The sequence below is a fragment of the Eptesicus fuscus genome, chromosome 4 (genome assembly GCF_027574615.1).
Source record: "Eptesicus fuscus isolate TK198812 chromosome 4, DD_ASM_mEF_20220401, whole genome shotgun sequence".
Taxonomy (NCBI): Eukaryota; Metazoa; Chordata; class Mammalia; order Chiroptera; family Vespertilionidae; genus Eptesicus; species Eptesicus fuscus.
Genome location: NC_072476.1, coordinates 7,298,620 through 7,314,029, shown reverse-complemented (window position 1 = coordinate 7,314,029; position 15,410 = coordinate 7,298,620). Strand labels below are relative to the sequence as shown.

Sequence of the window (15,410 nt, the reverse complement as noted above, 5' to 3'; positions counted from 1 at the left end):
CCCGTCTGCGCACGCGTGCCTGAGCGAGCGAGCGAGCCCTGAGAGGACGGACCCAGGTGTGCTCCTGCCCGCCCACCAACCCCAGCCCCTCTCAGGGGCGCGGGAAGAGGAAGGGGGGCGTGGGATGAGTAGTCGGGGCGTGCGCCCACCATATCCAGTCAGGGACCAGGATCTGGCTGCTCGAGTCCTTCTTTATCTCAGCCTTTCGCGGTCTGGTAGTGGGGGCTCCCGGACGGGCAGGGATGCGAGGCTACCCAGCCCTGCGACCCTTGTGTGCGTGGGCTTGGGTTCTGGCGGGAGCCCCCGGGCGATGCGCGCAGCCGGCTCTCTCCGCCTCCAGCCGCGCACGCGCGGGCCCCTCCCCCACTCGCGCATGTTGGGTGGGGTGTTAGTCCAGGAGGGGGCGGGGCTATCTCAGGGCTAGTGGCAGCTTGGGGTAGAGGTCAGGGGTCATGCTGGGTTAGACTGTTGGGAGGGGTGTGAGACGGTAATGAAGCCTTGGGTTAAGCGTTCTAGCAAGCTTCTTGTATTCCAGTCAGCGCGGGTCCTGTGGCTGTTGTGGAGGAGGGGGTGAATCAAAGGCAGCACCGTGGTTAAGGAATTTCCTTAAACACTGGGGAAACACTTCCGGGCCTTGTGTGGATTTACCCGCCTGTTTCCGGGCCATGTTTCTTTGCTATGCGGCCTTCTTCACATAGGATTGTTCCTCTCATGTTTCCTGCTGTAGTTCTAGTGTTTCGGGAAGTGTCTCCTAGTGCAGGTATGGGAGTCAGGGGGCCCTGCCCTGTTCTCCTGTGACAGTGTTCTGTTCTCACTGGCACCTTTTTGAGCTTCTAGATGTGACAAGTTTTTTTTCTTTGTTATTTGCCCTCCATTCAGTTGGAACCTTTTACCCTTGGGCTTTTCAACTTTTTTTTTTTTGGCTTCCCTGCTCTTCCCACTAGTCAGAATTTGGATTTGCTTTGATTTTTCTGAAATTTGAGCGTTTCCTAATGCTGTAACTTTTTTTTCAGCCTTTGCACTGACTTGGGTATATTTAAAAGCTTCAAAAGTTGGTGTAAAGAAGGCTTGGATGGATGTTGGTAAATGTGGATTAATTCCTCACTGCTGTTTTCTTCTGTTTCAGTTGTGATTCCCCTCAGTACGGCGGCACCGTGGAAGTACAGACTTTCACAGGGGGTGTGGTCTCAGCTCACACAGGTAAGTGTTCAGATACCATTTTTGTATACTGATGCTAATAAGAGAGATGTTTGAGATAATGAGAGAATTATAGCTTAATACTTCTGGGTTGATGATAACATCGCAACAATAGACCTGGGACTGTGGATAGAGAAAGATTTGATCGCCCTGGCTCTACCAAGAATAGCATGTCCTCCATGGTTTTGGCATTAGACTACCTAAGTTTAAGTCCTCCAACCACTTCCTTATTGTGACCTTACACAAGTCATTTGGTGCTTCTGTATCCTGATTTCTTTCTAACTTGCAAAATAGAGAAAATACTAGAATGTAAGCTCCATTTATGTCAGGATTTTTTCTGCATGGCTCTATCTTTAGTATGTAGGAGGAACTAAGTAAATTATGAAATGAAAAGAACCTGGTTCATAAGGTAGATATGAGGGTATAGAATACATCAAGTACAAAGTGAAGTATCTGACACAGTAGATGCTCAAAAATGCAGGCTATAAACAGTGTTTACTTATCTTTTTAATGTTATCTTTGGTTATTTAAAAGATTCTTTAATATTTTAAAAATCCCATTTCTACTCTTTTCTACCCTACTTTAGGTGCTCCAGAGGCCAGTGGACCTGAGCGGAGGCTGGGACGCCCTAGTGGGCCCCGGGCCCTGGAAGGCGGGTCCCGGTGGCCTGTGGCCCAGAATGAGGCCAGCTCCCAGCATGCCCTGCAGCCGGACGCCAACCCCTCGGCCAGCAGCAGTGGTGACAACGACCCAGTCGTACTTCAGGCATCCAAAGAGGAGCCTGGGAGTGGGACCATGCAGAGCAGCCCCTCCCCTGCTCACCCTCAACTCCCAGTCCTACAGACACAGGTTTGAAAGTGGGGAGGGTTCCTTCTCTGCTTCTGCTTTGTGGGCTGCTGGCTCTGAGGCAGAAGAGCAGGACTTAGCCATATTTCTATGATCCCAGCTACCTTAATACTGAGATAGAATCTTCAGGTGGACTGGTAAACCTGTTGGATACTTACATTGTACTTGATATTAGTGTATCATTGATCACTGAGAGTCTGGAAACTCCTTGTTACCTGAAAAAGGTTGAATTAGGCCAGGTTGGAAATGGAGGTTAGGACATTATGCTCCCAAGACTGTCTGCTTGGCAAATAGCTGTTTCTTTCTCGAAACTGGAATAAGTTAAGCGTTATGGATGGTGTGTGTGTGTGTGTAGTGTTCATTCCTTTGCCATACCAAGGAAGTTAAGAGAGTGTGTGTGGGGAAATCCTGGCTTTTTAAACTAGTCTGTAGGCTTTTGATGGTTATGGATTTGATATTTGTAATTTTCCTGAGCAGCTGGAAAATTTTGTGACATAGTCTTTTGTCATTTAGCTGAGTAGGAATGTAAGTAGCACACTGAAGCACACTAGCACACTGTGTGCTGGAGTGAATTTAATGAGTTCTCTCACAATCCACATTTAAGTAGGACTTTGTTCTCTACTTCATATTGCTTGTGCAAGACCTTGTAAAATAATAGGTGGGTGTTTGAAGACAGTGACCAACCCCCCCATCCCTTTCCCCTTACACCTCACCAGTAAAGGAAACTGCCAAGACTGGTAATAAAGAGGTTTAAGTGATCTTGTGTTTTTTTGTTTTTGTTTTTTTGAGGCCTTTTGAATTTGGTGGTAGCTCAAATTTATTTGCATAAGTGAATCTGCCATACTTGATGGGAAAATAGGGATTTATTTGTGTAAGTGAAATTATTGAGGTCCTGAAAAGTTCATTAAAATTTGAAATCATCTGCTATAGTATTCTTGAAGACTATAGCTATGAAAGAATAGCTTATAGTATTCTTTAATACCATCAGGCTATAACTCCTCTTGCATGCCAGACTTCTATTATAAGCTTGGTCTGCCCTCTTGAACACCTTAAAACTTTACCTAGGTTTGTATTTATAAGATGAGGTTGATAGTTTACTTCAGAGCTTTTTTCTTGTAAAGATAGAGTGCACTAATGTACTTCAAACTCCTGGTACAGTTTAAAGCATTCATTTTATCTTCATTTTTCCTTTTCTAGATGGTGTCGGACGGCATGACAGGCAGCAATCCTGTGTCCCCTGCCTCATCCAGTTCCCCAGCCTCTAGTGGGGCAGGTGGCATCTCCCCCCAGCATATAGCTCAAGATTCCTCTCTGGATGGACCTCCAGGGCCCCCAGATGGTGCCACTGTGTCCCTGGAGGGGCTCAGCTTACTCCAGGCCGCTGACTTGGCTAACAAGGGCCCAAAGTGGGAGAAGAGCCATGCTGAGATCGCAGAGCAGGCCAAGCATGTATGTATTGGGAGGGCTTATGAGGATTCTTGGTAATTTTCTTCCCTGAACTGCTATGTTCCATGGATATTTTACATTACTTTTCTCATTATGTGTAAATTCTGCCTTAACTTACATGATCTTGAGCTAGTCTCTTGAAATCTGAGCCTCATTTCCTTTTCTATGAACTAGAGCTGTTATAATCCTAGCTAATAAAAAGGGAATATGCTAATTGACCATCACTCCATCACAAAGATGGCTGCACCCACAGCTGAGGCCAAATCCCCATAAGGAGCCTTAACAAGCAATCAGCAGGGACCTGAGGCTACGCCCTCCCCCGCCCCCGTGGGGCTTGACAGGGGACCTCAAGCCACGCCCCCCCACCCAGCAGGGCTTGACAGGGGACCTCAGGCCGCACCCCCCACCCCAGCACCGGGCCAGGGGACCTGAGGCTGTGCCCCCCTGCCTGGCTGGGCTTGACGGGACCTGAGGCCGTGCCCCCCACCCAGCGGGGCTTGACAGGGGATCTCAGGCCATTTCCCCCGTCCTGGCAGGGCTTGACAAGGGTGGGACTGGCCGGGTCTGGATCTAGCCCAATGGGAGGGGCCGGCCGGGTCTGGGTCTCACGCGATTTTGAGGTGCATGTGGGTGGGCGGGGACTTGACTCTGGGTCCCGTGGTGTGTCCCATACTCTGACAGGAGGAAGGTTTTCATATACATTTTACTAATTTTCTTTCATCTCTGACTATTATAGAGAAAGGGCAATTATTTCCTCTAATTAATCCCCTTTTAATGTGCACGAATTTCATGCACTGGGTCACTAGTAGTCTATAGGCTGTTAGGACATAACGTTAAAGACATCAAAGTGCTTTGTAAGCTGTGAGGCTCTTAAGATTTACTGGTTGCTGCTGCTTATTTACCCAGTGGTGAGTGTGGTCCTGGGCCTGCAGCCTCGCACCACCTGGAGAATGGTTAGATATGCATTCTTACTCCTCTCTTCCCTACCCATTCAAACTAAAGGGTGGGCCCGCAATCTGTCTTTAAAAGCACTTCGGATGACTCTCATGCACGCTCAAATTTGAGAGCCGTTGGTCTAAATGCTCATGTTCTTCCTGATACTTTTTTCAACAGATTATTTAGTTTCGTGATACATGTCTGGCTGTTAGTTCCTCTGGATTAGTTTTTGTCTGGAGAGCATAAGAATAATGAGGGCAGTTGTCTTCAGTTTTTAAGTCATGTCTCTTAAATGAAAAAAATTAAAATGTTTTTATTTTTTCCCTTATGAAATACAGGGTGGGGCAAAATATGGTCACGGTTCATATGTAAAATATTACAATAAATAATAATACAAGAATAAAATGTTTCACATACTTACAACTGTAAATCTACTCTTGCTCCACCTTGTATAATCATGTAGAAATAATGGTTTGGGTGGGTTTTTTTTCTCGTTAATCCTCACCCGAGGATATTTTTTCATTGATTTTTAGGTAGAGTGGAAGAGAGAGGGAAAGACAGAGAGAAACATCGATGTGAGAGAAACACATCGATTGGTTGCCTCCTGCATGAGCCCTGACCAGGGCCTGGGCCGGGGAAGAGCCTGTAACCAAGGTACGTGCCCTTGACTGGAATCAAACCCAGACCCTTTGGTTCACAGGCCAACACTTTATCCACTGAGCCAAACCGGCTAGGGCAGCAATGTTATTTTTTATTGTGGTAAGCACTTTATTTTTTGGTGTATAACTTTTCAGTGTTTTCACCAAAATATATTTTTCTAAAAATAGTATTTAAAACAAACGAGATTGTGTAAATTGGGCTTTATAGCATACTTCTCCTCGTGAACATGCTCCTGCATAAGCAGAATTCTACAGTGAGAAGAACCCTTATATCTAGAGCCAATACAGAAACTTGTGCTCCCTGCTTCTCTGGAAGTACCCTTGGGATATGTTTTCTGAAGTCGTGCCCATATTCATGGGGAGTGGAGATTGTGTGAAATAATGGAAAGAGCATTAAATTTGGTGTTTGGAGTCATTAGACATATTTTTAATTCTCAGCTTGTTAATACTTCCTAGGTATGTGATCTGAAGTAAATCACATAATCTGCCCGATGGTTACTTTAATTATTTGAAGATGGTCTAATATCTACTTGTAGGATTGAGATGTGGACTTAAGACAGCATAAAACATTCAGTCCAGCCAGTTTCTATGCGTAGTCCGTGCTCAGGCGTTCAACATGGTCATGAGGTGAAGTATATGTCCATAACTTGATTGACCTAGCTCTCCCTTAATAGGAGGCTGAGATTGAGACTCGGATTGCGGAGCTTCGGAAGGAGGGTTTCTGGTCACTGAAGAGGCTGCCTAAAGTACCGGAGCCTCCCCGCCCCAAAGGCCACTGGGACTATCTGTGTGAGGAGATGCAGTGGCTATCTGCTGACTTTGCTCAGGAGCGCCGTTGGAAGCGGGGTGTGGCCCGTAAGGTATGTCTTCCAACTGGGTCTACTTTCCATTTCTTTTTCAGGTTTGCTTTTTGTTTTTTTGTTTTTTGATGGGTGGGTTGATTGGAGGGAAACTAACCAGAACAGTGTAGGATGCTTATTAATGCCAAGTCTCAAAAGGCAAGCTGACTTCCCAGGTTTTTTGGCCTTGATTATTTTCTTTGCTTTTTGACTTGAGGAGATGGCAGGGGTCTGGCCATGGAGTGTTTTTATGCTGGTTCCTCATTTCCACAGGTAGTGCGAATGGTGATCCGGCACCATGAGGAACAACGGCAGAAAGAGGAACGGGCCCGGAGGGAGGAGCAGGCTAAGCTGCGCCGAATCGCCTCCACCATGGCCAAAGATGTCAGGCAGTTCTGGAGCAATGTGGAGAAGGTAGGCAGCAGGGATTGGGAAAGGTAGATGCCTTAGGTTTGATTGGTGGGTAGTGTGGTAGCAGGAATGATCAAAACTTGGTGAGAGGGTGAATATTTTGATTTCAAGCAATTCTGATGACATTCCTGTTGTACATTGGGTCTTTCTTGGATTAAGAAGAAAGAAATACAGTGGAAAATAGGCCCTGCCTTTGGGGATAGTTTTAAATTTTTATTTTTAATTACAGCTGACATTTAATATATTGGTTTCAGGTATGCAATATAGTGGTCAGACTTCTGTATAACTTACGAAGTGATCCCCTTATAAGTCCAGCACACCCTTGACACCATACATAGCTGTTACAATATTATTGGCCATATTCCTTATGCTGTACTTTACATCCCCATGACTATTTCTAACTGCCGTTTTGTACTTCTTAATCCCTTCACCTTTATTACCCAGCCCCCCAACCTCCTCCATTTCTGGCAACTATCAGTTTGTTCCCTGTGTCTATGAGTGTTGTTTCTGTTTTGTCTGTTCACTTATTTTTTTAGATTCCACATATAAGTGGAAATCATATGATATTTGTATTTTTCAGTCTCAGTTCATTCAGTCTCTTTCCATCCATGTTGTCACAAATGGCAAGATTGCATTCTTTTTTATGGCTGAGTAAAACATACATTGAATATATGTACCACATCTTTTTTTTTTTTTTTTTTTTTTAAGAGAGGAAGGGAGAGAGAGAAATACTGATTTGTTGTTCTGTGTACTTATGCATTCATTGGTTGATTTTTGTGTGTGCCCTGACCTGGGATTGAACCTGCAACCTTAGCATATTGGGATGATGCTCTCTATCTGATGAGGGCAGTACCACATCTTTTTTTTTTTTTTTTTTTTTTAATGTTTTTATTGATTTTAGAGAGAGGGGAAGGGGGGGAGAGAGAGAGAGAAACATTGATGAGAGAGAAACATTGGTCAGCTGCCTTGTGCATGCCCCAAACCAGGGATCGAGCCTGCAACCCGGGCATGTGTTCTGACCAGGAATCAAACTGGTGACCTCTCGGTGTATGGTTCAATGCTCAACCACTGAGGCACGCTGATCAGGGTGTACCACATATTCTTTATTCACTGTCTCTCCATGGACACTTAAGTTGCTTCCTACCTTGGCTATTGTAAATAATGCTGCAGTGAATATGGGGATGCATATTTCTTTTTGAATTAGTATTTTGGAATTACTAATATTCTTCAGAAATATACCCAAAAGTCTGACTGCTGGGTCATATGGTAGTTTTTTTTTTAATTTTTGAGGTTCTTTGTTTTTATTATTTTGAGGAATTTCCATGCTGTTTTCCATAATGGCTGTACTAATATACAATCCCACTGACAGCACACGAGTGTTCCCTTTTCTCTGCATCCTCACCAACATTTGTTTGCTGATTTATTGATGACAGCCATTCTGACAGGAGTGAGGTGATATCTTATTGTGGTTTTAATTTGCACTTCTCTGATGATTACTAGCCATTTATATGTTCTCTCTGCCCAATTTTTAATTGGATTAGGGATTATTAATAGGATTTATTGACTCCTCTAGGCCATCTGTCCTTTGCAAGGCATTCAGCATGCTTCTTCTAAAACTTATTTGTGCCTGTTGCTTAACCCATAAAAGTTCTCATTACTAAATTGTTCACATATATTTACATCATTGTTTCTCAAGCACTGCATGGCTTCTATTTATATTTTCAGTCTTTTGTTTTCTGCCAGCTCCTTTTCTCTTTTCCATTGCAAACTATTCCTTCTTTTGCACATTTCTGGCCGTTAATATATGGCTATATCTGCTGCTGGGAGTGCCTTTTTCCTCATTCCACTTAAGGAAGAGCTACTTAGACTTTAAGGTTCAGTTCCAGTCCTGGCCGGTGTGGCTCGGTTGGATTATCGTCCCGTACACCAAAAGGTGACAAGTTCGATCCCCAGTCAGGGCTCGTGTGGAGGCAGCTGATAGATGTTTCTCTCTCATATCAGTGTTTCTCTCTCTCTTCCTCTGTCCATTCAATAAAAAAAAAGATTCAGCTCCAGATATATTTGCAAACCTTTCTCTGTTGCCTGAAGCTAAGCTGGCTCTTCTCTCCCCTGTGCTCCCTTTGTGTTTTCCTCAGAACCTATTAAGTACATTTAGCTCATCCTCCTAAAAAGCCATCCAGGGCCTAGCATAGGCGGAGACTTCCCTAAATTTTGCATAAAAAAGAGTACATGAATAAAAGATTATCTTGGTGAACCATCCATGTCATGCTTGTGGCAGGTGGTGCAATTCAAGCAACAGTCCCGGCTGGAGGAAAAGCGCAAAAAAGCTCTGGACCTGCACCTGGACTTCATTGTGGGGCAAACTGAAAAGTACTCAGACCTTCTATCTCAGAGCCTCAACCAGCCAGTAGCCTCCAGCAAAGCTGGCTCCTCCCCTTGTCTTGGCTCTTCCTCAGCTGCCTCTAGTCCTCCACCCCCAGTTTCCCAGCTGGATGATGAAGGTGTGTGTCCTTTTTGGCTCTGTTACTCCTCCTCATGTACCCTTTCAAGAGCTGAAAACCCACCCTGTGGCTTGCAGGGCCCCGTGGACTTTGTGACCTTGTTCTCCTGCTATAGATGGGGACTTCCAACCCCAAGAGGAGGAAGAAGAGGATGATGAGGAGACGATTGAGGTTGAAGAACAGCAGGAAGGCAATGATGCAGAGACGCAGAGGCGTGAGATTGAGCTGCTTAAACGTGAGGGAGAACTACCACTGGAAGAGCTGCTCCGTTCCCTTCCCCCTCAGCTGCTAGGAGGGCCTTCCAGCCCCTCAAGAACCCCATCATCTCATGATAGTGACACCAGAGATGAACCTGAAGATGGTGGTGAAGAAGAGCCCTCTCAAGTGTTGAAGGTATGGGCAGAAGGGATAGGGGGAGGCTCAGAGTGGGAGAAGGGATAGAGTTCTGGTCTATAAGGTTAGTTGTGGTTTTCAGGAGTTCTCCCTGTTTAAAGGTAATTTTTGGGCTCTCATTTGGGGGTAACTAAGGAAGAATCTGGGTTGGAGCAAGTTGCAATCAGAGATGGGCAGAGAGTCTAATGCTGTAGTGGAAGTATACTGTACTCTACTCTTTAAATTACTGTGTGACCTTAAAAAATACTTATGCTGGCCCTTGTCACTTCTATGATATGGTCCTAATATTCCCTTACTGGTTTGTAGATTTGGAGCTGGGATGGTAACGTTGAAGTCTCTTTTGGACCTAATTTCTTTGTTTCTCCATATGTCTGAATGCATGGGAATGGTGTTGGGGCCTATATTTGTTATCCAGCACTTTCACAGGTCCTCCCCCAGGCAGTGGGGCCGGGATTTGGTAGCTGGTGCTGAAAGAAAACCCTTGATTGCATCCTTGCCCTGGGATTGTGCCAGTGGCAGCTGTCACTCAATGGCACAGAGAAATTGTTCTGTAGCATCGCATTCTCATTGTGCCTTCCCCTGTTTTAACCTTCGGCTCTCTTCCTTTTCATCCTTTGACACATAGGTAAACCCCCCACCCTCCTCTGTTACACAGCGTACCAAACAGCCTTGGCATCCAGATGAGGACGATGAAGAGTTCACTGCCAATGAGGATGAAGGTTAGACCTATTCTCTTTATCCTGTTCCCCTTAAACCTTGAATAGTTTGGACCTAATGTTTCAGGCTTTCTTACCTCTTCGACTTAGACTGTGCCTGTGTCTCTTCCCTATTGATTTGGCTTTATTCTCTTTCCTAGCGGAGGATGAAGAGGATACCATAGCAGCTGAGGAGCAGTTGGAAGGGGAGGTGGATCATGCCATGGAGCTGAGCGAGTTGGCTCGAGAAGGTGACATTCACTAGACATTTTAATGAACAATACTTTGGTGTCTCCTCTGCAGAGTGGCAGGGATAAAGAGATGAATAAGACATGTTTTATCCTCCTAGAGGAACTCCTAGATCTGATGACAAAGATAGATTTATAAGTGAATACTTATAAATAGATTATGATGACTAATTATGATGGCATTTGAACAAAGTAATGTGAGAGCTCATGGAGGGAAGAGCTATTGTGAAAGGATTTGGGTTATGTTTTACCTAAACCTCAAAGCAGGGGTGGGGAACCTTTCTTCTGCCAAGGGCCATTTGGTTATTTATAACATCATTCATGGGCCATAGAAAATTATTAACTTAGAAATTAGCCTGCTATATTTGGTCAAACATTTAATTAACTCACCCTTAATGCCTTGGCAGGGCCAGACCAAATGATTTTGTGGACCGGAAGTGTCGGTCCGAGGCACCCCCCCCTCCCCCGGCCCCCTCGCCCCCCTGCCTTAAAGGGAGGTTCATCACATTGATATTATCCTTTCCAATGGAAGGCAGTGCCATCCATGGCTCTAGCCCATGTTGTAAGACTTGGCTTTAGTAGCTGGTGCTGAAAGTAAACTATTTTTTTTGCCTTCCCTCGGACCTGGGCCTAGCAGTATCTACAGAGACCTAGGTAAAACAAACGGGCACCTTCAGACCTCTTGTCCCTTTCCCTCGATGCATCCAAGCACTTACTCTCTTTTTTCTTCAGGTGAGCTCTCTGTGGAGGAGCTACTGCAGCGATATGCAGGAGCCTATGCCTCTGATGCCTCTGCCCCAGGTTCTGGGAGTAGTGAAGAGGAAGAGGAAGAGGAGGTTGATGCTAACAGCTCTGACTGTGAACCAGAGGGGGCCACAGAAGCTGAAGAGGCTCCTCAGGAGGATAGTAGCAGTCAATCAGGTAAATGTAAATGTGTGGTTATGAGGCAGGAGCTGGGAAGGGTAGGCACTGGAGGAGCAGGTATGGTTAACACTGAGCCTTGGTCTTGTGCTTTAGACTCTTCTGAGGAGCAGAGTGAGGACGAGGAAGATGAGCATTCCGAGGAGGAAGAAACAAGCGGGAGTTCGGAATCAGAGGAATCTGAGTCTGACGAGTCTGACGAGTCCCAGTCACAGAGCCAAGCAGATGAGGAAGAGGAGGAAGAGGAGGAGGATGACTTTGGGGTGGAGTACTTGCTTGCCCAGGACGAAGAGCAGAGTGAGGCAGATGGGGGCAGTGGACCTCCCACCCCAGGGCCCACCACCACTCTAGGCCCTAAGAAAGAAATTACTGACATTGCTGCAGCAGCTGAAAGTCTCCAACCCAAGGGTTACACCTTGGCTACTACCCAGGTGGTATCCTCAGGCCCCCAGCTTCTGCTTTCTCATATCTTGACTTCTCTGTTTCTCAGTGACAAGATGCCTCATTTCACCTTGACACCTCTCTTCTTCCCTACCAGGTGAAGACACCCATTCCCTTGCTCCTTCGGGGCCAGCTCCGGGAGTACCAACATATTGGGTTGGACTGGCTGGTTACTATGTATGAAAAGAAGCTTAATGGCATTCTTGCTGATGAAATGGGGCTGGGCAAGACGATCCAGACCATCTCCCTGCTTGCCCACTTGGCTTGTGAGAAAGGTAACTAGACAGGGCCCCTTGCTCTTGGGTCTCCTTGGGGGTGACTCCAGCTACAGGATAGTGAAATACTCTTTTGCTAGAATCTTAATAGCTTCATTGACTGGTCAGTAACTGTATAGCAAGGCCAGCATAAGTGCTAGGATTCTTAGGAAAGGCCATTAGGACAGACTGGTCAGGGTTAGGCCTGAGGAGCAAGAACCTTAAATTGTAGCCATTTCTTTTCTATGATGAGAACTTTTAAGATCTAAGCAACTTTCAAATAATACAATACAGTACTGACTATAGTTACCATGTTATACATCTCTCATTCTTTTGCTAAACAGGTAACTGGGGTCCTCATTTGATCATTGTCCCCACCAGTGTGATGTTGAACTGGGAGATGGAACTGAAGCGTTGGTGCCCCAGCTTTAAAATTCTCACTTACTATGGAGCCCAGAAAGAGAGGAAGCTCAAGCGGCAGGTTTGCTCCTCCATGTGACCACCTCTCTCCCCCCAGTTGATGCCCCATTTTTTTAAGGCCCTTTTTCTTCAGATGAATTTCTTTCCCTCCCCTTTCTATTGCTTACTTCTGCTTCTGGGACTTTCTGTTTTCTCAACCTGATTTCTGTCCCGTAAGAACCTTAGCATGTCTTCCCTTTACCCTTTTTTTTTTCTCTCTCACCTCACTATCTGCTGTTTCTCTCGATACCTCAGGGCTGGACCAAGCCCAATGCCTTCCATGTGTGTATCACGTCTTACAAGCTGGTGCTGCAGGATCACCAGGCCTTTCGCCGCAAAAACTGGCGCTATCTCATTCTGGATGAGGCTCAGAACATCAAAAACTTCAAGTCACAGCGTTGGCAGTCACTGCTCAACTTCAACAGGTGGAAATGGGAGTTGGAGATTCTTGGGACGGGTGACTGGGTCTGAAGGGTGGGATGCTTGGAAGGTTGAGAATTTGCTGACCATCCTCCCTCTAATTCCCTCTGTCTCTTTGCAGCCAGAGACGCCTGCTCCTGACAGGAACTCCCTTGCAGAATAGCCTCATGGAGCTGTGGTCCTTGATGCACTTTTTGATGCCCCATGTCTTCCAGTCTCACCGCGAGTTCAAAGAGTGGTTCTCTAACCCCCTAACTGGCATGATTGAGGGTAGCCAAGAGTACAATGAAGGTCTAGTCAAACGCCTCCACAAGGTAGGGCCTGCAACAGTTTGTCAGGGGTCTTGGGAATGGTGAACTAAGGGCAGAAAACCTTTAGGGAGAGGGAAGTCAGACAGGCTGAATTCACCCATTTGTCAAGCTTCAGTGTTTTCTCTAGTGGGGACATTTCTGTGCATATTCTGTGAGTAGAATAATATTGCTCATCAGTCCCTGCTTGGATTTCTCTACCTGGCTTTCCTCAACTTTGTATTTTTATTGCGTTTCTTTTCTCTCCTTTCTCTCTTCCTCCCTCTCCCTCCCTTTTTCTCTCTCCCTGTCTCCCTCCCTCCCTCTCCTTTCCTTCTCTTCTCTTCTCTCTCTTTTTCTCTTTCCCCCTCCCTTCCTCCCTCCTCCCTTTCTTATCTTTTTTTGTCTTCTCTTTGTCCAGTTTTTAAATAACATCTCTTAGCATTCTGATCTTTACTTTTTTTGTCTCCCAGTTTACATATCTCACTCATAAGGCTTTAAAGATGCCAATTTGTGTTTTTAATTCCTCAATTCTGTAGACCATGTGACCTACAAATTTGGCTTTATGTCTTTAATTGAAAGTTGCTGTTGAACTCAACTCTGTTTTAGCCCAAACATCTCAAGCTTTATAACCTATTATTTCTATTCCATTTTGGTCAATCACACCATCATTTTGGTAAATCATAGAAACCAAGAAGTCTTCCTTTACTATACCTTTTCATCTCCCTTCACTTCTTCCATGTTAACTTGATGACTGTGTCTTCTCAGATTTTACCTCCTGAGATCCTCACATTTGCCTTTTGTTTTCTATGCTGCTGTCACTGCCCCAATTTTTGTTCTCAGCTTCTCTCCTGGACTTACTTTCATAATCCTGTATATTTACATTTACTGTAATTTGAGTCATCCCTCCTGTGTTGCTCTGCCCTCAGTACTCCTCTTTATCACTTCTTATGTTGTGGTATTATAACTTTAATGTCTGTCCTTCAGCAGATAGTAAATTCCTTAAGAGGAAGGAGGGCTTGCATCTGACTCATCTTTGTGTGATTAGTTCTGGGCATGCTGCATAGCTCCATGAGTATTTACTGATAGGGCTAAGGCAGTGCCCAGCTGATCAAGCCAAGACTCAGCTAGAAGGGCTAGACTAGGGCTCAGTCTCCTGCTGTTCTCCTGTCAGTCTCTTGATTATTTACTTTTAGGTTTTGCGGCCCTTTTTGTTGCGCCGAGTTAAGGTGGATGTTGAGAAGCAGATGCCTAAAAAGTATGAGCATGTTATCCGCTGCCGGCTCTCCAAGCGCCAACGCTATCTCTATGATGACTTCATGGCACAAACTACGTAAGGGAGAACTGAGGGAGGGTCCTGGGACTCTAGATTGTAGCAAAGGTCAGAGGTGAGAGTTAGGATGCCCCATGTATTTTTCTTTTCTCTCAGAACTAAAGAGACACTAGCCACTGGCCATTTCATGAGCGTCATCAACATTTTGATGCAGCTTCGAAAAGTCTGTAATCATCCAAACCTGTTTGACCCTAGACCTGTTACCTCCCCCTTCATCACCCCAGGCATCTGCTTCAGCACCGCCTCTCTGGTTCTAAGGGCCACTGATATCCATCCCCTCCAGGTAAGTAGTTGCCCCCAAGGTTATTGGCCCTGTCCCAAACCTTCATTTATTTTCTTTAGGCTAAAGTCTGACCTTTTGCATCCTTCCTTCTCCTATCGTTTTAAAACTATTCCCCTGCTTTTATTATTATTTTTAGCTGTGTTACTTTAGGCAAGCTAATTATTAATCTCTAACCCTAAGTTTGCTTGCTCTTCAAAATAGGGATTATATGGCCTATTTTGCAGTAGGTTTGTGAGAATTGTGTTAATTTTTTTTGAAAGGGCCTGGCATGTTAACATTTAACTATTTTGTTTTTCTATTTCCTCTTTTTGGCTACTTCGTACCTGCCTCCTCCAATTTAAAAAATATATATATATATTTTATTGATTTTTTTTTTTTTTAATAGACAGGAAGGGAGAGGGATAGAGAGTTAGAAACATCAATGAGAGAGAAACATCCATCAGCTGCGTCCTGCAACCCCCCTCCTGGGGATGTGCCCACAACCAAGGTACATGCCCTTGACCAGAATCGAACCTGGGACCCTTGAGTCCACAGGCCGATCCTCTATCCACTGAGCCAAACCAGTTAGGGCCCAATTTTTTATTTTTAATATATATATTTTTTATTTCAAAGAAGAAGGGAGAAGGGGGTGAGAGATAGAAACATCAGTGATGAGAGAGAATCATTTATCGGTTGCCTCCTGCACACCCCCTGCTGGGATCAAGCACGAAATCCTGGAATAGAACTGTGACCTGGTTCATAGGTTGGCGCTCAACCATTGAGCCACACTGGCCGAGCCCATTTTTGTTTTTGCGGTAAAATACATAGCAAATTTTACTACTTGAACCATTTTAAGCATATG

The 15,410-nt window shown here is 45.1% G+C and overlaps 1 protein-coding gene and 1 non-coding gene across 2 annotated transcripts in view; both read left to right on the top strand.

The window, feature by feature from the left end:
- The first annotated feature begins 515 nt into the window (after positions 1-515).
- The window catches only part of SRCAP (Snf2 related CREBBP activator protein), a 39,973-nt gene continuing 25,078 nt past the window's right edge, over positions 516-15,410 (top strand). Inside the window, exons 1-18 of the mRNA XM_054714473.1 lie at positions 516-592; positions 1,127-1,200; positions 1,784-2,046; positions 3,241-3,492; positions 5,759-5,944; positions 6,197-6,337; positions 8,613-8,835; positions 8,951-9,228; positions 9,854-9,947; positions 10,085-10,174; positions 10,904-11,092; positions 11,189-11,523; positions 11,631-11,808; positions 12,132-12,268; positions 12,502-12,671; positions 12,788-12,980; positions 14,150-14,286; positions 14,383-14,569. Of these exons, the coding sequence (XP_054570448.1) occupies positions 1,993-2,046; positions 3,241-3,492; positions 5,759-5,944; positions 6,197-6,337; positions 8,613-8,835; positions 8,951-9,228; positions 9,854-9,947; positions 10,085-10,174; positions 10,904-11,092; positions 11,189-11,523; positions 11,631-11,808; positions 12,132-12,268; positions 12,502-12,671; positions 12,788-12,980; positions 14,150-14,286; positions 14,383-14,569 (2,844 nt within the window). The 5' untranslated portion in view covers positions 516-592; positions 1,127-1,200; positions 1,784-1,992. The remainder of the gene's footprint in view (positions 593-1,126; positions 1,201-1,783; positions 2,047-3,240; positions 3,493-5,758; positions 5,945-6,196; positions 6,338-8,612; positions 8,836-8,950; positions 9,229-9,853; positions 9,948-10,084; positions 10,175-10,903; positions 11,093-11,188; positions 11,524-11,630; positions 11,809-12,131; positions 12,269-12,501; positions 12,672-12,787; positions 12,981-14,149; positions 14,287-14,382; positions 14,570-15,410) is intronic.
- On the top strand, positions 9,640-9,768 carry LOC114226840 (small nucleolar RNA SNORA30/SNORA37 family). Its single transcript, XR_003612959.1, has one exon. It is a non-coding gene; the product is annotated as a small nucleolar RNA SNORA30/SNORA37 family (small nucleolar RNA).